Source organism: Ailuropoda melanoleuca, chromosome 8 (assembly GCF_002007445.2).
Source record: "Ailuropoda melanoleuca isolate Jingjing chromosome 8, ASM200744v2, whole genome shotgun sequence".
Taxonomy (NCBI): domain Eukaryota; kingdom Metazoa; phylum Chordata; class Mammalia; order Carnivora; family Ursidae; genus Ailuropoda; species Ailuropoda melanoleuca.
The window spans coordinates 11,454,605-11,473,219 of NC_048225.1; the positions used below are offsets into that span (position 1 = coordinate 11,454,605).

The 18,615-nt window shown below is 45.5% G+C and overlaps 1 protein-coding gene across 5 annotated transcripts in view; it reads right to left on the bottom strand.

Moving 5' to 3' along the window:
* Positions 1-18,615, bottom strand: part of CADM1 (cell adhesion molecule 1) — a 321,733-nt gene that overhangs the window by 4,702 nt on the left and 298,416 nt on the right. For 3 of the 5 annotated variants that reach the window (XM_034665807.1, XM_034665804.1, XM_034665805.1), the window contains one exon: positions 268-399. In XM_034665807.1, coding sequence (XP_034521698.1) covers positions 268-399 — 132 coding nt within the window. Of the gene's footprint in view, positions 1-267; positions 400-11,629; positions 11,684-18,615 lie in introns of all 5 variants that reach the window. The other 2 variants (XM_034665806.1, XM_034665803.1) reach the window with 1 other exon arrangement.

Below are 18,615 nucleotides of genomic sequence, written 5' to 3' on the forward strand. Positions count from 1 at the left end.
CCTATTTTTACAATTACGGATTGCAGAATCACACATCTAGAAAGCTTTTAGAGAAAATCCAAATCAAGAAGCACTCCTCATCACCCCTCGGAGTCCTCATCAGCAGCTGCTAAGATTTCTGTTTTTTTCTCTCCCAGTTTTGGGAAACATCGATAGGCTATGTGGCCACATAATCCAAACTGCCTATCAAGGAAAACCTTGTCAAGTCCCCAGGTGCAGGGGCTGTGGTGACGGGAGGCCGGCCGCCTGCCGGAGCACCTTGCTTACCTTTATGTCTGGCAAAGTAGCGCCCCAGAATGATGAGCAAACATAGCATGGCGAACACGACCACGGCCACGACACCGCCGATCACGGCGTGATCCACCGCCCGGATGGCGCCCTCCTCGCCCGCTCGAGAATCTGTCGGAATCAGAAAAGGAACAGGGCTGTAGAGCTCATTACAAGACACCAGCAGCCCTGGCCACACTGCCTCCAGGTCAGAGGTCACCTTCTTTTATAACGGAGGAGTCAGAGAGACAAGCCAGATGCATCAGGTTACAGCAAGGGAACAGACTGACCTGTCCAGGGCCGGCTTGATCTGTTCTCCCCACAAGGTCAGTTCATGACACGCGGCAGAGGAAGGCTAACGCATGGGGAGCAAGCTTAGGGACCAGGGAGAGAAGAAACGGTCTGTCCGGTCCTGGCCGGTCCTAGCACTCACTCCGTCTGTGTCCAGCTGCAGACCCTAACGAGGAGGCCGACCTAGCTACCTGAGGGTGCTGGGGCGGCACCTTCGGGCTGTGGACGGGGGGCGACGTGGGCCCTCTGTAGCTGCCCAGCGGCTTCTTCGCTGCCAGGCACGTGCACGGGAAAAGGAGCTCACAAGCCACAGCTGCCCCGAGATAAAACAAGGCTTATGAGACTCAAGACAGGTGACATGCTCGCTACACTGAGGATGGATGAGGGAGTAAGCCTCCATCTAAAACCTAAAAACCTATTTCAAAAAAAGACAGCAAGGAATAATTGTCCATTGCCACAGACGGGCTTTATTTTATTTATTTAACACTTCACGAGGCAATTAATTTTCCTTTATAAGCATCACTCCCTCAGGATGTCTTCTTCTGACGGAGGAACGACACGTTTGGCTGGGGAACAACTCCAAAATGAACCCAGAATGAGCTATGGCAATGCAGAATGGATGCGTGGCAGTGTAAACAATTCTAATTTAGGAATGTGGCTACATCACCCCTCGCTGAAGTCCTAATGGCACCCGAGATTTATAATGTAGTAAAAAACAATTATTCTCCCGTTGATTAATACATTAACATTTTGGAGTGGAAGCTAAACCATTGTCTTTTTTTTTATTGAGTCAAGTACGACACCTCCATTAAAATGATTTACTAGCTGTACCTTACAATTTAAGCACAGCAGCAACAGAAACGGTAAAAATCTTTTAACTTTACATGATTTGTGAAGTCATATGTGAAGGATTTACCATTTAAATCTTTCAGTACAAGAAGCACATGGCCTATAAATCTGTCCCCCTTGCAGTTGCTGGACGCCTGAGAGAAACGCCTGAGAGAAATGCATTTCACCAGGAAGAAGGAGAGTGCAAATTCAAGTCAATTTTTAAGAAAGATTTATCTCTGTCTCTCTCCAAAGAACAGAGCAAATCTCTGAAGCCTCCACCTCTAATAATATTTGAAGTTTATCGATCAAGTGTACAGACCCGTGACAGCTAAAGGTAATGGTGCTCTTTTGAGCCGAAACCTGATACAACGCTTTCAGCAGGAGGGCATGATTTACACTTTCTATCGATATTTCCAATTCTGCTCCGAGATTAAGTACTGAAGGAGGTGGGGAAAGAACGCGTGACTGAGGGTTCCACGAAAAGTGCTTTAATTAAAAGAGTTTAAATTAAAAAAAAATGAAGTATTTAAAGTGTTTCATTAAGTTACCTTTCAGAGGACAACAAAAAGCCCAAAAATCCCAACCCAAACAGAAATGCCAAATCGGAGGCAGCCGCAGGTCGCCCAGGACAACAGGATGATGGGAGTTTAATTGGAGAAGGGAGACGGGTTGGAGGCAGAGTGCACTGCAGCCAATTAGCCCACTCCGTGATGTGCGAGCCCCTCCAGCAACCTGTCTAATAAGCTCGACTTGAAACGTGGTGGAGACGAATCGCCCTCCTCGGCCAAGTGTTGCCTACTGTGGAGGAAACAGCCTCCGTGTCTTGAAAGTCATCTCAACAAGGCAGAACTCTGCCGTGGAAACTTTTTCTTTTCTTTTAGAGACAACGGAGCTTGTGGGAGGGTAGTGCTCCCCCTGGGGGGCCCCTCGACACAGGGTATCTGCCCGAGGAGAGCGCTTCACACCCCGGAGACTCTCGCCCAACTGCACAGAGTCAGAATCGCTGATGGGAAGACAAGAGTAACAGAGAAGCCAGGAAGTTGTGTTTTCCTTAGGGAGCTGTCAAAATGGGGGATCTTGTGGGAATGAAAATTAATCTCCAATTGCCATGAGCTTCAGACCTATTGAAAAATAGGAGTCTTTCAACTAACTCCCTGGGTCTTAGGCTTGGGTGGGGAAAACACAGCGATACTAGCCATGAAGGAGAGAAAAGCAAGGGGCAAGAGCTGAAGACAGGCCCCAGCCCCGGGGAGACTAAGAGCAGAGAGAAACTTCGAGAGGCCATCCCACTCCCAGGCATAGACCTAAATAACCGATTCAGGGGAAGGCACTTCCATAGCCACTGTTCAAGGACTGCCTCTTCCATGCCTAGGCACAGGAACATTCTAGAAGCCTAAGAAAGCTGGAGAGATAGAGCAGCTCTGTAATCCACGAAAATACCTCATGGGCTATGTATCTGCGGGATTAATTTCCTTAGCAAAACTGTTCGTTGGGTCTTTGCTCCCCCAGGAACTTGGGCTCAATGTGCTCAGGGCTGCCTCGTTGCCCCTGCACTTCGCCCACATGCACTACCTGGGTTCTAGTCATCTTCCCCGCCCTCAGGGACATACATATTTTACAGATACTTATTTATAAGGGTAATCTCTCCCACTATCTCGTGATACTCAGTTGATAAAAAAAGTTTACTACCACCACTTAATCACCAAGACATTTTTCTTGCCTTCAATTACTGCAGACGGACACAGAAGGTGACTGATATTTAATTTACAGGGAACACTGTGGTTTGTGAGCCCCTCACGGCCTCTTCACACCCCACCCCACCCCGGGTTCACTGTCCTCTGTGAAGAGCAGTGCCCTTTCCTACCTCAGCTCACTCCCCACCTTCTGTTTCCATGTGTGGGGTGGGTGGGAGCGTTTTCGTGTGCTCTCGATTGGCCCCAGGTGGTGGGGGAACAGGGTGAAAGCTGGTTACGGACGACGAGGGCAGAACGGCCTGCACCTGAAGGTTCTCGTTCAGGGCGAGAAGCAGTAGCACGAGACGTTCCACCAGGAGGCAGCGGGCGAGTGGCTGGAGCCGGCAGGAAGGATTGGCCACCAGGAGGAGCATGGCCCAGACAAGTCCAGCAGCGGCCCGCCCTTTCCTGTTTTGCTCACTGAGGGAGAGCTCCGGCCAGTGCTCGAGAAAGTACCTTTCCCCATCATCCAAAGCCCCCGCTCCTCTTGGGATGCAGACCTTTTCACTCTGGTTCCGCCAACTTTCCTGGGGGCATCCAGAAGGCAACCAAAGAGCTGGACTCCACAGCTGCCCCCAGCTTCTACACTGAGAAGTTCTTATAAACACGCCCGGTCCTCAGGCGAGTCAACAGCTCTTGGGTTCAGAAGGTCAAATTTTCTTGTTCGTTTAAGAAATGAAGTAACAGGTGTTCCTACTTCTGGGACTAAGCTCGGCCCCACCACCCTGCAGAGGGAAAGCCATGTTCCTGCTTGGTGTATGCTGCTGGCATCAAGGTTAGTCCAGCCCTGAACCAACCAAGCACGTTTGGTGGAGTGACAAATGTCACCCCAACCCCATCACGTGGGGCATCGAGTACCTTAGGCCTCGTCGTCCCATCGTTCTGGGTTTCAGGGGCTCTCTGGGAGCGCTGGGAGAAGGCCGGGCAGGCTCATGGCTGTGGCACAGTCCTGTCTGCCTGGGCTGTCCCCTCTTGCAACCCTGTCTGTGGCTCTAAGTGTGACATGAGTCTCTTTAAGGACAGATCAATCATGCACTGTTTAGTATTCGTGAGCTGGCTTTTCTTTTGGCAAAAAGCTGGAACAACCTGGCTCCAGGTGAGAAGTGTACAAGCTGCTTGCAGAATGTTAAGTTGGCCACTACGGCTCCGTCAGAGCTTCAGCTACCCTGGGCTCACATTAGCATCTTAGAAACCGCAAGGACAAAAACACTTCAAAGGGACTCCCAAGAGGGATGCCCCCATCCGCTCGGTTCTCTTTACCTTGCCGGGTGACCCGGCTCCCTCCATTCCTCACGGGCAGCATAAAGGGGGAAGTTCTAAAGGCAGTGGTTCCCGAGGGCCTGCCAAGAAAAGTGACTCCTTTCTCTCCACTTGCTTTCCCTCCTCAAACGACTTGCCAGAACCGTCCTCCACGCGGAGCTTGGAGCTCAGCAAGCACACCACCGGTGCTAAAACGGGGCGCTCCAACCCAGCGCCGTTCGCCTGGCTACCACTTCGCCACCTGGCATGGACGCCTCACAGAAACTGCCATGCGAATGCCTTCATCCTGGATCTGTGAGAAGCCTAGAAGGCTTGGCTGCCAAAGGCAGGGATTCATGGCTAGCCGGGGAATGGCCAGTATATCCCAGACAAGCTCCTGGATGATAGGGACTCTGCCCACCGTGCAGCCTGGGCTGGGCTTTTTGCCAAAAGGACACCAAGTTTCCGGCCTCTGAGGAGCTGAAGCATAAGCCAGTTAAAACACACACACAGTTAAAACACACGGCAGAGGGCATGACAACCACCCTGGGCTGGCTTACCTTCCCATTTCAGAACATCCCTGGCTCAGGCTAGCTGGCACATTGAGAACCTTGGAGAGGGGGATACTCCTCTTAAATACATCTGTTTTTTCTTCCCCGAGGTTACGGATGACCTCAGATCTCACCTCAGAAATCATTTAAAACATGGCGGAGGTTCTAATGATCCTGGTCTACTTCTCTGTCTTGGACAATTCCTATGTTCCACCTCCTGCCATTTCCGTACCTAATGAATGACTGGGAAAAAGTTGAGATCCTTGACTTTTTGCAACAGTTCTGTCACTTGGTTTGGTTTGAGCCATTTTCCTGGGCTGAGGGCTTGCTGGACAAGTCAGTTTAATTGAAAACTCTCAGAATCCGTGTTTCTAATGGAAATGCTGCCTCCAGCTTCCTAGGACCGTAGGGATTAGTCTATCTTAGAGACCGTTTAATGACTGTGATGTCATTTGCTACTTGTTGCGAGGAAGAAAGAAAAAGCCTGCTGGTGCGTTTTCCAAATCTGAGGCAAAAACAAAATCTGACCTCAAAGACAAAACAAAACCAACCAACCAACCAAACAAAACGGGGCGCCATCTGAAAACTGTAGCTGCTCACTCCCATCCCCTGCAGTAGCTCCCTTCGTGGTAACACAAATAAGTGTGCATTTTAAAGAGCACAACTTTATTACCGAAGGGGAACACACTGAATGACATGCACTGACAAAATGCCACATTATTTGCTAATCCTAATATGTTATTCTTCCTTAAGATTTGCTTTTCTCAGCACCAATTCAATTACAGATGCTACAAATCCTTCTGACATTTAATTCTCTCTTGTCGGAGAGTAGTAAATGTATACAGTACACGCACAGCTTTCCCATTAAGATGTTAATATATATTGGAGCACACTAGCCTCTATGTAACATAACCTTTCTGTTCTGTCTTCTTAGAAAGGGGAAGGGAAGGAATAAATGCAAGACAAGAACCTCACGAAGATCCCACACAGCGTCCCAGGCAGCTAGTACTACCCTTCAGCTGCGTTTAATTCTAGCCACGTAACAGCAGCTACACGGCCATCTCAAAGGAACTATGTCAAGCTCACTTAAAGGAAAACTGCAGTCAGCACCCTCCTCCTGCCGCCCAGAGCTCGGTGTGCATCCATTTAAATGAGATGTTCTGCACGCAGGCTTTGGGCCGTACATTGTCGCTCTCAGTGATCAGGACTCAGGCCCTCACAGGTTGTCATTGCCTACAGTCTGTCCTCCGGAAACAGGCCCAAACGGGAGACTCAGAAGAGTTAGGACCTCCTCTCCTGCACGGTTCCCTGGAGAGTGGTCGGATCCGGGGTAAAAGCGGGGCTTCGTGACTCCGCTCTGTGACAGGAGGCAGGTGATCAGCCACTCTGTGCCGCTGAGCACAGCCATCTGCCTCACAGGGTCGTTTCTGCGAGGCCAGCGTGTTGAAGGGGAAAGTGCTTCCCTGGGCCAGGGCTTGGCATCTCACAGGTACTCAGTAAGTGTCTGTCACATTGAAGTCTGCCATATTAAAGCCCAAGGAGGGCTTTTTCCTAGTTCTTTAATCTGACGGACTCCAGGCAAATACGTATCAGCTCTCTGGAGGTGAGGGCTGTATGTACACTCAGCACTGCTCTCAGACGCTGAGATAGTCCATAAACACTTGCTGAGTTGAAGTCACCAGGCCCTTTCCATTTCTGCAGAATGGCACCCAGGGTGACTGATGGCCCAGCTGCCCTTTGGGGTCAAGGCTGAAGGCCACCTGGGCCAGGTCTGATTCAGGTGTACCATCTGAGAATGAGGATTGTTAAGTATTTTGTATGTTGACTTTTCTCCCATCTCAAGTAACTTGATTTTGTTATTTTACCCAACAGCAGAAATGCCTTAATGAGCAGGATGGGATACTCCCAAAAGTGTAGTGTCCCCAGAGGCCAGGAGGCACACTCATGAGCCCACTCCACTCATCTCATAGTAAGGACTTCAAAGTGTGAGTGCCTCTTCCATTGCAAGCAACAGGAAGGCAAGGAGGACGGAACCAGAGTTTTCCTTAAAAGAATATACAGCTGATAAAGAGGACAGAGATGTAAAGTACTTCTGAACGTACATTTCCCAGTAGAGTCTCTCTCTGGGGAAAGATGCTTCTGTGGACCTCAGGCATTTGGGGGTGTGAGGAGGATGGATTAATGGATATGGTGAAGTCACCCCAAAGCAGTGTCCAACCTGTAGAACTGGAATTCACATTTTGTGTTATAGCCTTGGCAACTGTCTAGTTTGGAGGAAACGTTCCTATCTGATGGCCTCCTTCCACCCCATGAGGGAAACAGCAGCATGTTGGATTATGGGAAGATCAGCAATACAATGACCTTTAAACTCCCATCATGGGAGTGCCATGGCCAAGAGACGATTTTCTCGGTCTACTGCCTTTCAACACAATTTTGAAATCAGGAACTCTACGTGTTTTAGCCTTTGTGACCCCAAACTTTCCCACGGCCTATAGGACCACCTCAGTGGGAAACTGATCCCATAATTTTGGACAATGGGACAATGGCATCAAAATCATCTGAGGTGAAAGGTTTTCTTTGAAGGAGAAAGAGCTTGATTTAATGCAAGAGATCTTTCCCGGTCAGTCAGCACATGGTTCTAACCGTGATGGGCTCCAGAGAGCCTGACTTTCCCCTCCTCATTCCCTGGACACACAGACTGAATTGAAAGGGGTCCAAGAGGAAAAGGATTCCCAAGAAGACCCCAGAGCAGAGGAATTGTGGAGGTCACAGCAGAAGGATAACTACTCTCAAACATAAGTCTGTTTCCTGCAGAGGCCTGAAGACCCGTATGTTCAAATTCTGACTCTGCCTCTTGAGTAAATCACTCAACCTGGGGAGCCCCAGCTTCCTCACTTGCAAAACGAGACTGCTCAGGAAAAACCTCTCAGGGCTGGTTCACTCTCCCTGTCCCAATGGCTTTTCTGTGGTGAGCTTTTGATCTAAACTGGCCTCCGCCTCTTTCTAGCCCAAGTCACTCCTGTTCACTTTACCCACTTTAATTTTTTCCCACAGCATTTGCCAGCGTCCACCATTATCTCGTGTTGTGAGCCTGGCTGCCCCACAGAAAGGAGCTTTGAGAACAGGGGCCTGCAGCGGGAACTCCACAGCGGCTCCTGGTCGGTCTTGTTCACCGCTGCATGCCTGGTGCCCCGCCCAGAGCCTACCACGTACAGGAGCTCGGACAGTGGTGCTCAATGAAGAGCAAATGAGACCATCTGTGAGTTTCCTAAGCCGAGAAGAACCGCACAAGTACAAGCTAAATAGTACTACACTTGAGATCTATGAGCTAGACCTGGAAATGGCCTACACAGCCCAGCTGGTTTTCCTTTATCGTCACTATTGCTGGTCTACCACAGAAGTAAAGTAGCCTGTTTGCCAAATCTGGGACATGCTTTCGGTGGGGGCGAGGAAGATTCTCTCCCACCCGCAACGTTCTACTGAGTTTCTCCACACACATTTCAAGCAAGTTTAGCTGACTTTGAGGACATTCAAAATGACCAGATGGTCATACGGCCCCTCCCAGAACTGATAATCTGGATCCAAAGGCCTTTGTGTGCTTTCATTGTCTACACTTAGGCTGTACTGTGACCCTGTGTTTCCTTCAGAATTCATTTAGGGGACTCTAGTTGGCTCACCTAGAGTCTTCCATCATGCCTGGCATGGATTATCAGAGCCATTTAGAGTTTGCCCTCCACCCACACTTTTCTTTCAGATTGTGAGGGAGACGTGGGATTTTTCTAGATCACGTACTCATTTGTAGGGCAAGAGTGGAAAACATGTCTTGGGGAAGGATGACAGTTCTGGAATCTCTTGTTGGCGCCTCTGCTTCAAAAGCAGAAGACCGGTGGCTTGCGTTGACAGCGCCGGAGGGCCATTCTTCGGCACACTGGGTATTTACCAATGCACTCTGCTGAACAGTCCCCAAAGGCCCTTCCTTTGCTGAAAGGAGGGAGGCAGTGCAGACATTTTTTAAAAGTTTTAAAATAAAATAGAAGGATAAGTATGCTTAAAGCTATTCTATTCCACAAGGGTGGCAATAACCACCAGCTGTCACCAGGAAACAGCAGATGTAATTGATAAAACAATTCAAAACTCTTCGGGGTCTGTCGTCAATAAAGTTAACACCCAAAAAGTAAATGAAAGGGTTCAAAGTAGGACTGGAGAAGCTCCCCAGGTCTGCCAGTAATGAAGTCACTCAACTACACAAAAGCATAATTTTTTAATGCAGATTAAAGAGGAGGATCAGCCGAGCAACTTGCTTTGCTGGGGAGGACGGAGCACCGTATGTGGCTTATGAAATTGTCATTAGCTGAGGTAGCAGTGGTGAATGGGGGAGGGGGGCGCAAGACAGACCATCCTTATTTCTAAGGAAATGCAGGATCTAGCATCTATCCATAATAAGGAAAGGATGAAATTTCTACCCAGATGGAACAGGGAATGGGTGGTAATATTATTCATTACCACAGTTTAGCATTAAATGTGCAACACCTACTCTAATTTATTGATGGACTGTTTAAGACGGGTGTTAACCTGTTTGTCTTGTATTATAATTGAATTCAGTCTCCAGGCTACAGAAATTTGAGAAGTTCATCCTTTCTCAATCAATATGCTCCCCTTCAGTGACCCATTTCGAGACAGCTTCATAAAAAATAATGTATTTTGTTTTAATAAATTTAAACACTATGACAGCTGCTCAATTTTTATTGGTTGCTTTTTTTTTTTCCCCTTCAGATGTCTCTTTGCTGCTGAGGGAAGCCAAGCTCACAATCAATAGTAATTGATTAATCAGCATCCCCTTTGAACAAAGGTGCTAATCAGTTTTTGATTAGTTCATCAAACCAGATGCAAAGGCAGCCCACGCCCGGCCTGATAGATCATCAGTGTTCTACATGACTTATGGCTCCTGAGCAACACAGGACTGCAGTGCTCCTGGAGGGGGTGGGGGGGGAACAACATGATTATTCATTTAACCGAATTATTAGGAGCACAAACAGTTGTTGGTTTATTGCTCCTGACTCGGGGGTGATGGATAGAACTGCAGCAAGACCACATCTGACTTGGTGCAGAGCTGAGACTGGAGTGCTTCCTTAATTGATGACACTTGGGAAGGGGTGGATGGCTGATGTAGTCCCGTTTTCCTAAAAAGCAGAAAAATTACCTACACTATCTCAGTGATCCTTATCTGACTACTATGCCAAGAGGGCTCAGTGAGGACTCAGTCCTTTCTTAGGGTCCTTGAAAAGTTCCACTTGCCACGGCGTCAAAGCTGTTTCATTTAGGGTCAGAACACGAACTGAGAGCAGACTGCTTACAACCAGCATTACATTCTATGCAAGCAGAAGGACTTCTCTCTTCTTTTAAAAGAAAATCGGGCTAATGTTTTTGCAATTTCTCTAAACACACCACCAGTAAGTGGCAAAAATGAAACACTCCCCTGACGGATGGCTGTCTTTCTAATCTTCTGGTTATTTATCTGAATTCACAGGGATTTGGAACTTATTCATCCAACTAGTATCAATCGAGTGCCTACCACACCACAGGCATACAGCAGTGAACAAATCCAATATGGCCTCTTGGAGCTTCCACTCGGTGGAAAAATCAGAGAGCTAAGCTCAAGCTGGGCCACACTATGTTGAAAAATAAAGGCATCCTCCCTATTTTTTAAGTTTGACAGAAGCACCTAGGTGGCAAAAAATCTGCACCTTTAAAGCCTAGGTGGCTCTCATTTTCTCACTGGGTGAGATCTGGAGTCAAGGACCACCACCTCACAACCAACTCTTCAAGGGTGCTGAAGTGAAATCTCTCCAAGACAGGGCAATATGGAACCCTTGCTTCCAAACGCTGGCGTAAGGCTCCACAGCCCTACGCCTTAGTGCCTCCAACACAGTGATGAAGAAGGGGGCTTTCTCATTGATTTATTACGAATTAACTGATCCAAACGTTTAAGGAGCTGTAGCTGGTTGGCAGTGAAGTCCCACAACATCATGGCAGCTCATATGATTGTTTAGCTCTGACCATTTTGAGTCTCCTCTACCCCCCTCCTTTTTAGGATATGCTTCTTATTCTGGATTAGTAACACCTAAATCCTGGCATCAAGCATGAAACCTACTTTTGCAAGAGCTCAGTGTGCTGTGAAAAAGGTCTGAGGTGGGTAATTAGTTTACATCATGGTGTGTGACAAAACAATTGCTCCCCCTTCCTCCCTGCCCCTCCTCCCCCCGTGCTTCTAAGATAACTATGACGTAGGTCTTCTAGTCTATTTTACAGAAGTAGAGGGTCAATAGTTTTTTGTTTTTTTTTAAATAAGGATCTTCTCATAATCCAACATCCTTAAACTGCTTTGTAATGCAAAAAATTTCTCTTGAACCGTTATACACCCAGAGCATAAAAATTATTTTACGCCACTGAAAACAGTGGCCTTCGTACAACCAAAGATGACCTGACCTCCCTCGCATTGACACCCTCAGTCCCAATCCGAAATATACACGCCACTAGAGCAGGGAAAAGAAGGGGGTGAGGAGGAAGAAAGTGTTAATAAAAATTTTGTTTTCCCTTAATCTCAAAATCCACAATTGCTAATTAATTGCTCAGGAAACCAAATGGCCATTTTGTGGAAGTGGACAGAGCACCCACAGGTTGGACACGGCAGTGCCTTACCTAATGACTAGCCCTTACCTGAGAGGTCCTCACTGTCCAGTTCTTCTGCGGAATTGGGCAACTGAGTAAGGCCTTACAAGTAAAAACAAATCGTTTTTCTTTTCATTCCTCAAGGGACATAAACAAAACACTTAAGAACTGAGGATGAATTTCTTAAAAAAAAAAAAAAACATGAGCCAAATCTCTTGCTATCTCGCTCTTTTTTGGATAGCTTGAATGCATTAATCCATAAGTACATTTCTCCAATCATTTCATTTTGTTATTGATACACAATCAAGGCAGACAGATTCCTCAGTCTCCGCTTTCAAAGCACATGAAACATGAAGGTGAATGTTTAAAATCACTCATTCATAACAGCATGCAAAAAGAAAAAAAAATAAAGCCTGATTGTTAGCTGTCGATGCTCTGACATAGCTCTTAAATACAAATACAGTTAGATGTTACATACTGATGTATGTAAGTTTTATTTCACATTTTACCATAAATTGAAATCCTTTGCCAATACTGACAAATACATTTCATTATCAATTTATGACGATCTTGGATCACTTATTTCAAAATGGTACTGCATCTGCTACCTACAGATTGCAGGTTATGTCTTCATCAGGAAATCTGATTCGCAAAATGACTTTTTAAAAAGGAGAATTAAAAAAAAAATCAGTGGTATTCCTGAAAAATGAAACCCTCAAAGCTGAGAAAGCAGTTAGGTCAGGAGCTAATCTGGTGGAGGCCTGCAGGACCTACACTGAGCCACCAGGCACGCTGGCCAGCTGGGCCAGCTCTCGCTAGCTCTGAGATGCGTTAAAGGAGGGGCAGAGAGTGGGAGATAAACAACGGGACTGGCTTGGCTAGGGGACGGATTCCATTTCCTCATGCTTTACTTGCCGGTTGCTCCTTTCATGAAGATCATTAACCACGACGAAATGGAGACAGTCAAGGAGGCCTCCACTAGTTGTTCCTTGACGTTCTGCTCAAAGTCCTGTCTGATGGCTCTGGGTCCTCTAATCTGCACAATTTGCTAACGCGTCTCTAATGGGATTTGTTATTTTGGAAGAATACTTGTGGGCCTATGAAACCGCAAGGACTTCGGGGAGAGGGGAGGGTCTTTAGTTTTCCTCCCTCCCTTCTCTTATAGCCAAGCACAGAGTATACTCTCTGCAAGCATTTGCTGAATGAATGGTGTGGGAGTAATGCTCAGTGAACTACCAGCCAGAGCAGGAAACAAACGCTCTGGAAACAAGCAATGTCAAAGTGATCGCACTATTTAAAAAAAACCCAAAGTAACAGAAACAATCATGTAGAAATGGTCAGTAAAAGCTTGGATTATAAGTTGTTTTATAAAGAAGCCGAGTGAATATTGATAGCTAGGCTGGTGCCATGAAAGGAAGCCATCGTATCAGCTCTTGAAGAAGAGTTTCCATTACGAACCTTGGGTGCCAACATTCAAGGGAAGGTGCCAATTAGAAATGGGAGGGTTCGAGTCCACGGATGTTCCCAAACTATGCATTTAGGCAACAAAAGGGAAAGCAGTGAGTAATGCAATCAATTATAGAGGCAACTGAGTAGGGATGCTATCCGTTTGTTCTGAAATCTGATTGGCTGAAAGTGTTCCTATTTCTAATTGGCTTTATCCATTGTATAAAGACTGATGAATACAATTATTTGAATAATTGTTATAAATGGGCAACATAAAGTACTTGTCTGTAGTTAATTATGAATTTGCAGTTCTCAGAAGGCTAATCCCTCACTTCTATGTGGCCCAATGAATATCAAAGCATTCTACATACGTGCTTGGCACCCACTGAACCATATTAAACAAGGATGTTTCAAGTAGGCAGCTTTACTGCTGAATGCCTGCTTCCTTGGGGTGGGCATTAGAAAGCTAATTTTAAAAAATAAAGACAAATATGTTCATGAAATACCATTGATATGCAAAGTTTCCCATTAAAAAGCAACAGACAGTTGATACACACCTCACTGAAGATGAAACTGTCATTTCTAATGGCATAAATTTTAAAATATACCAAATCAGCTGGAATCTACCGTTCAGATTACATCTGAAAGTGGGAAGCCATTTAGATTAGTGGCGTTAAATTTGTTTTTGCACTACTCTTGTATTTCATGAATCTACGGTGCTCGGCCATAGGTGGGTAATTTTTGAATAAATATATAATTGGAAGAGTATACTGAAGCACTGGGTGCACAAGTGAGGACAAGCAAAATTTACCTCCTAGAATTGCTCTGACTTAGGTAGTCCTCTTTCATGTTAAAAATTCTACACCTCTTGTTTTCTCAAAAAAACAAAGATGTACTTTATGAGGCAGACAATGTTTTTCAAAAGGAAACTTCACAATTTAACAGGACGTGGGAAATCCCTTCTTGGTTTTATTCTTTAAACTTCCATATCATCTGTTAAAGACCTTTCTTGTTACTTCTAATGAAAATGTATCCAATAAATTTCTTTAAACTTTGTTAAACAGGTGAAAAGTTTAACTATTGGTCTAGGTGGGATTTTTTTTTTTTTTTTAGCAATTAATTCTGAGCATGAAAATTTCATGTATGCACGATAACGGTCTCTTCTACGGAGACGTGTGTTTGCTTGTTCGTGGTCCAGGATGGGCTGCACATACCCCGGGCCTCTCAGTGCCTCTGCTGTTGTTAATCCTCCTTTCCAACAGACATCACCAGCTTCTAAAAGTGGTGGGAGGTGGCAATCTTAAATCAGGTTAAGGAAAACCTCAAAAATTAAAAACAGCAAGAAATCCTAGAGATAGTTAAATAAAGTGAAGGTCAAGGTCAAGCAAAATTTCAATGTTTGTGGGTTCGGTGCATTAGGGTTTCATTTTTTTCAGAAAACGTCCTAAAAGAATGATCAAAGAAAACCTCAAGGAAACAAAAACGTAGCCCCCCTGGCTCCAGTACCATTCCCAGTAGGAAAAAGTAGGCGATGGTCTCTTTCTTACCTAAGCGGCATACATCTGATCACTTGGCCATATTATGGAAACTGTTACTTCCATCACCAGCCATAAGAGTTCAGACGCCCCCGGTAGTTTTAATCTAAAAGCTCAGTCATCCTGTTCTTCCTGCTTTGTCAGCTTTTGTTGAGAGTTTGTCCCTTCTTCCCATTAGCAGAAATTTGGTTCACGCCGTTAAACAGTAGCACATTGTTTCCAAAGGGCATATCAAGGCTGAAACACAATCTTCAGGTCCTGCAGCCATTCGTAACCCTCTTTAGCTTTGCTCTTGAGTAGAACATACAATGTCTGCAGAGTCCCTTGACTGAATGACAGCCTTTGAATGCCACTGTTGTGTACTCATACAGAGAGATGTGCAGAGAGGAACAGACACAGATGGCGGACATAGAGGTTGTAATAATGCGCACTGCTGGCTATTTGTCTTTCGGGTGGGCTTCAGAAGTACCCCGCAATTGAACAGAAAGTTTAGATAAGAATTGCATGTGCTTTTAGGATTCTAGCAAGGCTTGCACTACTTATAAAATTTTCTAAGTCGGGGAAAGGGAGCTTCAGGGGGGTGGTGGCCTAAGGGCAGCAGATTAGGCTGTGTGTATCTAGCACAGGCCAAAGATTTTTGCAACCAAAACTGAAAGTGAAAAATTATTTCAGGGAGGTTCCCAGTTTGAGTCTTACCATAATTGCATAGCGAATTAAAAACTATTGAAAAACTCATTTGGGATATGTAAATTCATGAAATCATCAGCCTCTGATAGATCAAGAGGTGGAAAGCAAAAGGAGAGGTAGACTAGAAAATCATAAAACGGGAGAGGGAGGAGGAGGGAGGAGGAGGAGGAGGAGCGAGGAGGGGGAGGGGCGGGGGGGAGGGGAGAGAGAACCTTCAGCCCAGAGGAAGCCAGCTGACTGCAGTGCAGCAAAAGCACAAGCGCTATTCCAGACCACGGGCATGCGGTCCCCCAAAACCTCACACGGGGAGGTGGGGGGGGGGAGGGAGAGGATACACACAGGGCCGAGAAAGAACAAGGCACGAGACACAGAGATGCGCCCACATTTGAACAAAAACCATCACGCGCACCCACACATCAATGATCATAGTAACGACTACACCATCCGTGCTTTAAGTCACTCATGCATTTCTGCCATCAATTTCAGACCACGTGGTACCAGGATTTGGCAGAGTGTTTTTTGCATTGCTCAACATGCACACATAACACAGGATTCTTCCTGACCAGGCCTTAAGGATGAGCTCCAAAAACACAAGTGCTCAAGATCCTTGTTCAAAGACAATCCCTTTGGTCACCCTAGTCTAAAAATCCCATTCTTACACTCGCTTTTACGTTTACCATCAATTCGATCCTTAAAAACACATTGTGACTGATTGTCGTTTGGTTTCTTTTTGGAGAAAATCCATTTGATCTTGAATCATGCCCATGCACTTCTAACCTTCCAATACATGCTTGTTCCAATCAGATATTGGTAAGAACAAATGATCAACATACATTAACAACTGGTATACTTCATACGTACTCCAGCAACACAAGCTTGAATAAAGTATTTTAATGAGTCTTCAAAGGGAAAGCTTTTTATAAATTATTTTTTTTTGTTTTTAGAAAAGAGAACTACAGAGGAACTCCAGTATGAAAGCTTTTAAGACCAATCAAGTGGCCACGACAGGCTGACCTAATACGTCTTGTCATTTGAGTTGCCAAGTTCTCAGACCACGCCATTCTTCTAGGCCCAGATCTCTCTCGTGAGCATCTTAAGGTTATTCTCAGGTGAATCCAAGTCAAAAGGTTGCTGCACTGATGTAGCTGGGTTTTAGCCGTAATTCACTCAAAGACAAGCGGTTCCAGATCTTCATCTCTCTGGAAATCGGGTCCCCTGCTTTCTAGTTTCCACCATATTCTATCACCTTTCCTGCCCTGACGACTAACCTGAAGACCGTTTCCCCTCCGTCAAGGAAGATTCTAGATACTACTTTAGCTTTCATTAAAGCTTTTTGCTGTGGGCTGGAGAGTATGCTGTTTAAGACATCAGTAGGACCTCTTTGTGAGATGCTATGAGGATACCAGAAGGGTTAGGAGAACGTGTTTATACGTGTATTACATGCAGGGACCGACCTGGGTTATCACTTCTCTCCTCCTGCTGGTAAGGAATAGTGTGTGTGTGAAGGGGGAGGGGAGGATTCTTTTTTTTTGTCCCCAACATCTCTCAGCTCTGGGCCATTTCTCATGTGCTGCCAGCCAGTGGACAACATCTTAGTGGTATATCGCTGGCTAGAAAGCTGTCCTTGAACTAATAAGGCAGTGGTTGCTTCTCTGTTTCCTGCCACAGGAACACTAGAAAGTCTTATTCCAAGTGTCTCTTTGTTACACCACAAAAGAGAGATCACTGTCACTTTCCCTCTTTCCAGGGAGAAAGACCTGATCAAAAACCGTGTCCTAGACCACGACTGGCCCCTAAGTTAACTTCTCATCTTTCAGGTCAGGGAATATATTTCCTACTTGGAATCCCTCACCCGACTCCAAGACCTACATCCATTAGAGTCACATAAGTACATGGATTTTATCGAAGGGACCTAGCAAATAGAACTCTGGAGTCTTAGGAGATAAATGATCAATATTTCTTCAAAGATCTCACAGAATTCAGGAATCTTATGGTTACATTTGACCCTGGAGTCAATTATAGGAAGCTCAGAACTTAAAGCATCTTAAAAAGAATAGAACAAAATCTCTTGAACGACATTAAAATAGCCTTAAAGCTCTGAGACTAATCGATAAAAGTCAGGAAGTGCTCAATTAATGATGAAACCTACAAATAACTAAGCTTAATGGAGTGCAGTGTCTGAGCTGTAGCAAGCACTATGGGGCATTACCTTAGAAACTGGAGATTTTATACCTAATTGACTTCTCATGATTGCCAGTGTATCTGGCCCTTTACCTTTTCTCTCTGTGCCAGTGACAGGAAAGGGCCAGGTGAGGCGGGGGGGGGGGGAAAAAAAAAAAAAAAAAAAAAAAAAAAAAGGGAGGGATATACAACTTCACACCTAAGTTCATTTTGCTTTCTCAGAATTCCTCATCAGAAAGTCCAAATAGGGGGGTGATGTGCCAAGCATCAAGGCCTGACCTTCAGGGACAGCTCACACAGGAAGGGTCTTGCTTCAAGATTCCCAACTGCCAAGTCCTCAAATGTAGGTCTGTTTTAAGGAAGTCAGTCTGCACTAGGAAGAGATGTTTTGCTAAAAGGTGCATGACCTGTAAAGGGTTGGCTGATCACCCCTGGTCACTTAAATGATGGATTCCAACACTGTACAATGTGCAACGTGATTTCAATAGGCCCTTTACCAAAAAATTTCCTCGAACTTAATTATTAAAATTCAGCCCAATTTTTAACTAACATATCTTTCTCTAAGCACAATATCACCAGGGTTAGAGTTAGGGAATAAAGTCATATACAGATGAAACATGATTCTAATTTTCTGATTGGAGAGACATAGAAAAGTTAATAGAGTTATTCCAACCTCATAAGTCGGAGATGAAATTGAGAAAAGATATCCCGATGGCCGTTTTGTTTTTATTTTTTTAATTACCTTTTAGTTACAACCTTAACAAACTTTTTAGTATTTTGCCTACAAGATACCCGCACACAAATGGTTTTTTCAGTCCCACTTAATGCTGTTAAAATTTACGTCTGGTGTCATTCCTGGTTTGGAGGGGTTTCCTGCCCAGTGTGAGCTAGCATAAGCCTGCATGCACACATGGAGATTAAGAGTGAGTGGCCCAGGTCTGAGATGTAGCTACGATCGGGAACATAGTTAAGAGAAGAGTGATAACCTCCCTGACCACCACCTCGTGAATTTCAGCAGGACTACCCTTCTGCCCTTACCTGTCCAGTAGCAGAGGAACTACTAAGTTCCTCTGAGGGGAAGGACCCCTCTTCCAAATGTACCTGGGACTCTAGCCTATAAGTAAAGAAAGCAACTGGGCCTTTAATCCAGAGGCCATGATTTTTAGGCCAATATTCGTTTTTGAA